Here is a 6,258-nt window from a genome sequence, read left to right as displayed (position 1 = left end):
ATAAATTTGATTTTTTTATAACTGTGAAATTTAACATGTGGTGTGAACAAGCGACATGAAAGTTACTAAAAATAGATATGAAGGACTAGAAGTGTATTTTAAACCTGTATCATAGTTCAAATAAATGCTATCGTTTGATATTTCACTTGTTTAGCAATATAAATTTGTCATTTGAAGTAGCTGGGAAACACGCAGAAGACAGATAGCATCACGTTCTCCTAATATCGCAATGATATAAAAGTCCGAGGCTTGATTGATGTACATTGGTGGAAGTCAATCCGAACAGAATCATGATCCAAACCGTCGCCCTCCTTCTCTGTGTGGTAGTTATTGGTAATGTACATTTTTTTCTTATATATACTTTGTACAGCATACTGTAAATTCAGAAATTATTGACTTTGTTTTCGTTTTCGTGATATTTTGTTCTTCAAAGAGATTTTTTTTTGTTTTAAGAATGTTGTATGTCGATTTGTCATGCATGTGTGTGTTTTACAGTTCCTTCCGTTCATTTTTTTTTAAATTTTTGATTATATATAAATATATTATGTTACATGTTTTTCTCGTAATTATGCAAAATAAATTGATAATTTCGCAAAAATATTTCGATGTGTTCTTCTATAAAAAGGATTAAGGAAACTTCCCATTCGATCATATTTCTACTGAATAAGAAAGTAAATGATATAATTGATATAATAAGACTTGTGCACACAAAAAGGCCTCCGTCATTATTTGTAAACATACTTTTCCTGGTTTTTAATATTAAAATTGAAATTTCAGGTAATGCCGAGGTCTTACAGATTTGGCAACCTGGAAAAGATCTTATGAATGAAGACAGTCTGAAGGTGAAGATATTAGTTTGCATTTTGTAAATAAAACTGTTTCACAAACCACTCCTCATTTTGGGCGATATATATTATTTGTAGATTTTTTGTGTTTTTGTACGTACTGGTTATCAGAAATGATTTTTAAGTGTTTATCTGAAAGAGACATAACTTGGGAATATAATCAATGTTTATATACACATGGTTGTGTCGAATTTTGAATTTTAAGGGTCATCAAAAGTGAAGAGATAGTACAGAATTTAATTATTAGTTTAAAGTCTTAGAAGTTCGGGCATGTTGGAAATATGCGGCACATCCCTACATTTTGATCTTTAAATAAACTATAAGTGCATTTCAATTTTCCATTCAAGAATATAAATATAATTTTCACGAAACTTCATAGTAAAAGTGGCCCAATTTTAGCGACAAAAGGATTTCCTATGGGAAATTGCATTGTCTATATTTACAGAAATGCAAACTATAATTTAATAGTCGGTGGGTCTACTTCAACCCTTGTCGCACCTAAACATTATTAAGGAACTTCAAATCCACTTGTTTTTCGAAATCATTCAAAAGAAAGAGTTTGATATAATGTAGTTAATTATTAATACGTCCTTTCAAACACGATAAATTTTACTTATAAAAAGAGTAATGTAAATAATGCAACAATAACGATTATTCATATTGACATTTAAAAAAACTAAACCTGTAGAAGTACAGAAGCACTTAAAGTGTCCTTGTCTTCGCAGTCTTCTCAAATGAAAAATGACTTTAGGCAACCAGCAAACCGATCAAATGAAAAAAGTCTGTCAAACGTTTTGTTAATTCTAAATACATGTAAATGGCATTATTCCTAGTTATGAGGGTATACATCTAGAGTATCTATATAGACAAATACATTTGTGTTTTCCTAGTGTAACAAGAATATCTTATTTGCCATTTTATTATTTTCATAGCATTTGACAAATACCAGCAGAATCATCCAGGGACAGAATGCAGACATCGCAGATTTCCCATGGCAGGTATCCCTCAGAACGTCCAGTGACAGTCACACATGTGGAGGGATCATTTTGACTGATACATGGATTCTAACAGCTGCCCATTGCACACAGTAAATATCTTATACATTTTACTATTTCAGAACATAAAATAGTGTGAGTATTTTTCTTATATCAATAAAAGTACGATCTATGAAAAATAAGTTCACGGTATCGTTGAAATTGTTTCATGTGTTTAAGCTTTTGAATTTGCCATTTGATTTTTTTTCACTTTTCGTTTCGTTTCGTTTCGTTTCAAATTTCCCTCGGGAGTTTTTTTTGTGGGGTTTTTCATTTTTATAAATACTAATTAGTTAGGAGGAGTTAAAAGACAACTATCAAACTATCATTAATGATGCAAAGCGTATTATTGTGTACGCGTTTCTTCTTTGAAAATTGAAAATATAAAGAATGCTTTGAATTACGAAACGCAGTGGCATTTTCAAGGTTCAATAGATGTTGATCGTTGTTAACTTCTGCGTCATTTTGTTTCTAGCGCAGAGTTTTCTCAATGTCTATCATATTACAACTTCTTTCTTTATATAAAAAGTCATTGCAACATTTATAGAATTATTTTGATGATTTGATTTTTTTGGGACGATCTTAACCTTGTTGAATACATCGTAATTGTTTGGTATACTAAATCATAATTAAGTAAGATATGCGTTAAGATTTGTTTTATCCGCATATCTCATTTCTATTTCAGAGGTTCAGGTTACACAATCAGAGTAGGAAACACTAACCGAAACAACGGGGAGAGATATCAAGTTAGAAGAGTAATCAATGTGAGTATATCACACTTTCCCTTTTGAGTAGAAATATTAAATGAATGAATAAATAGTCAACGATTAATCTTACAGGGCGATAGATCATGTTATATGATTCAATACACTACAGCATATGATATATAACAAGTCAAAAAAGGAACAACATCACTATTAAATAACTATAAAATGAACAAATATTAATCACTTTTGGTAGATATATGTTTGAAAGAAATGATGAGAATAAAATTTTTGTTGTTCGTATTTCATTTACATCTGTTCATTTGAGGATCGACTTCTTATGACTGGAAAGAAAAGTCTGCGATAATCGTTTTCTGCATAAAATTTATATCAATGCCAGCAATACAATGCCTCTCTTGACCAAAAAAATAAATAAAAAACGAGTGTCTTGCTGTTCTTCATCTTAAAGTCACACTGCATATGTTATAAATACGATACAAATTGTCAAAATGTACATCTGAATGTATGTTCAATACATTCTGTCCGTAAAATTGATTTTAGCCAAATTGTTTGCTAGATATTGATACCTTTATATTTGCAAGAAAACATTATCTTCAATGTGCATATGCCGTTGTTGTGAAGTTTGAAATAAGACTCAAATATTGTTTAAACATGCACCAAATTATTTAGGTTTGTGCCTGTCCAAAGTCAGGAGCCTGTAATTCAGTGGTTGTCGTTTGTTTAAGTGTTACATATTTGTTTTTCGTTCATTTTTTTACATAAATAAGGCCGTTAGTTTTCTCGTTTGAGTTGTTTTACATTGTCTTGTTTGGGCCTTTTATAGCTGACTATACGGTATGGGCTTTGCTCATTGTTGAAGGCCGTACGATGACCTATAGTTGTTAATGTCTGTGTCATTTTGGTCTTTTGAGGATAGTTGTCTCAATGGCAATCATACCACATCATCTTTTTTATACAATAGAATGATGACAGCGGGACAGTTATCGTTACCAATGATAGAAAACTTTAACAAATCTAGTTTATCATTTCCAAATATGGTTTTAGCATGCAAATTACAATGATGGCAGCGGGACTATTTCCAATGACATATCCTTGATAGAGTTGAGTTCATCTTTGTCATTTGGTTCAACAGTTGCTCCTATATCACTTCCACCTGCAGGACAACTATTCGAGAGTGCATCTTGTGTCATCACTGGTTGGGGAAGAACATGTGGAACATGTAAGTGTGTTTTAATCTTTGTATATTGATTGGCTGTTTGCGTTTAACGTACGTCCCTTTCAAAACTGTTAGCTCTATCGGGTTGGTAATTTTTTATTGTTGTTACCAGAGTAACCAGAGAGGACCGACAAAATAGGACCGTAACACTTTCAAAGAATCGAACTCATGCACCTATTACGTGCTTGGTTTCGAACTCATAACTACTGAGTTGAAAGGCTAGTTCAGTAGCATTCACCAATGACCAGTTTTTATTGGTTTATGAAAAAACAAACGCTTATTGATTCATCAAATAATTTTGCTATCTAATGTTTGGGAAAAAATGATTAACATATAACGTATGAAATCCTGTACGAATCCACAATTTCAATCCTCTTACATTGCTCTAATTGATACTCACACGGAATTCACAACAGGTATTGTTAAAACACTTAAGATTTTGAAAGGAAACATTTATGGTTTAAAGCAAATCAAAACTAATTTGAAACCAGTGAATAAAACACTTTTTTTCTTTAAGAGTAGAGACAACAATCATTGACCACATCTTTATTTATTGCCAACTAAACATCGAATAAGTTAAATCATGTACGATCCTTATCTAAAGTAAAAACGGCGTTTGAAACACGTATGGTGTCAACAGGACAATAATTTGTTAAAGCTGTTATAGAGTACCTTAGATAATTTTGGACATTGTTCTTAGATCCTTTATGATCATATCTTTAAGCGCATAGATACAAAACACTATTTTTAAAAAAAAAGTTAACCTTTATGCGTGCCTGAAAAGCGCATCGTTAAAATGAACTTTTGAAATTGTTAGTTTCAACTATGTTAGAGTGATTCGAACCTTTTTGTGTTTATCATTTGATAAAATTTATATGAATTTCTTCTATTGAACATTATTTAGGTGGTTTACCAACTATCCTACAGAAACTGAACACACTTGCCCTTCGTAATACTGAGTGTGCAAATTACATGTCACCAATAAGTGGAGTAAACCTTCTGTCAAGTCACATCTGTGTCCACAACCAAAACAGTAACCCACAGGACGGTGCTTGTAATGTAAGTCTCTAGTAATATGTTAAAATAATACAGAAATCAGTTATCACAAATAAACAAGACAATAATTAACAAATATATCAATAAATGGAGGCATGCATGAATGTAAAAAAAGTAATGATGATGATAATATTGTCAAAATGCGTCACAATACGGTGAGGATTTCAGACATTGAATGGGTTGTTTTTAAATATCTTTTACAAGAAACATCGAGCTATCCTAACGTCATTATCATACATTTCTTATAATGCTTTATCCTCAAACAAAATTATTCTAAGGTTATTTTGACAAAAAATTGTTTTGTTAATAACTTGATACCTTAATTTGTATCAATAAGGAGATATGAAGTTTGAGTGATAATAAGACAACCATCCAATATAGTTCACATGAAGTAAAAATAAGCAATTATAGGCAACCATACGGCTTTTGACAATGAGAAAAACCAAAACCGTGTAGTCCGTTATAAAAAAAAACGACCAGAAAAATGTGAACAATTTGTAGGAGAATGTTATTACAAATGGCTTTATCCATATAAACAAAGTTATGTCAAATTTATGTTCATTGATATTTTTATATGATTTGTCAGTTTTCATTTCTAACAAAAAATCAGTGAATATGATTCAAATATATTGTCATTCATTTAAATCAGTGTCTTGCCTTAAAGACAAATACATGAAAAGAAAATTATATAAATATATTTAATGATAATACATAGATATGTTATCTCTTCAAGGGTGACAGTGGTGGTCCCATGACATGTACAGTAAGTGGTCAGACGTACGTGGCTGGTGTGACGTCATGGGTTATATCGTCCCAGTCTACTGGATGTCTGCCTGATTACCCAAGTGTGTATACACGAGTAACATCATTCCTCTCATGGATCAGACTATACGTATCGGGTGTTTGATAACTAAATATCAATACGTAATAAAATATTCCTGAACAGTTGATACTTTCACTTAATTTCTGACTACTTTAACTGTTTTTAAACAGATTGTAGAGTATATTTATTTATTGAATAATTACCATTTTCATTAAAAATGTTTAATTGCAAAGATGAAAAAATCAAACTACCAAGTTACTTTGCACTATATATTATCACATTTAAGACAAATTTTGTAGTAAACTACACAAATATCCCTTAAAAGTGCCTAAGCGCATCAAAATAATTGAAAACAACTGTCACATTCCTGGTTGTATTTATTAGAAAATGAGATAGACAATCATGTTGTCCTTCTGTTGATTTGAATCGAAAGTCTAAATAAACTTCATCTGGTTTTAGAAAGGAATATGAACGAAACCTTGTGTATCATAGGTTTTTCGTACAACTCCATGTGTGAAATGTATCAGTAATCTTTGTATCAGATTGCCTGCACAAACGA

The 6,258-nt window shown here is 31.2% G+C and overlaps 1 protein-coding gene across 1 annotated transcript; it reads left to right on the top strand.

Moving 5' to 3' along the window:
* The first annotated feature begins 257 nt into the window (after window positions 1–257).
* LOC134699866 (fibrinolytic enzyme, isozyme C-like) lies at window positions 258–5,783 on the top strand. The gene is made up of 7 exons (XM_063561272.1): window positions 258–333; window positions 778–842; window positions 1,778–1,932; window positions 2,565–2,643; window positions 3,649–3,823; window positions 4,725–4,879; window positions 5,610–5,783. The coding sequence occupies exons 1-7, from the start codon at window positions 291–293 to the stop codon at window positions 5,781–5,783; spliced, it is 846 nt and encodes a 281-aa protein (XP_063417342.1). The 5' UTR covers window positions 258–290.
* Window positions 5,784–6,258: the final 475 nt, after the last annotated feature.

The sequence above is a fragment of the Mytilus trossulus genome, unplaced genomic scaffold (genome assembly GCF_036588685.1).
Source record: "Mytilus trossulus isolate FHL-02 unplaced genomic scaffold, PNRI_Mtr1.1.1.hap1 h1tg000085l___fragment_1__unscaffolded, whole genome shotgun sequence".
NCBI lineage: Eukaryota > Metazoa > Mollusca > Bivalvia > Mytilida > Mytilidae > Mytilus > Mytilus trossulus.
The sequence above is the reverse complement of the archived record's forward strand: the minus strand, read 5'-3'. Positions and strand labels throughout refer to the sequence as shown.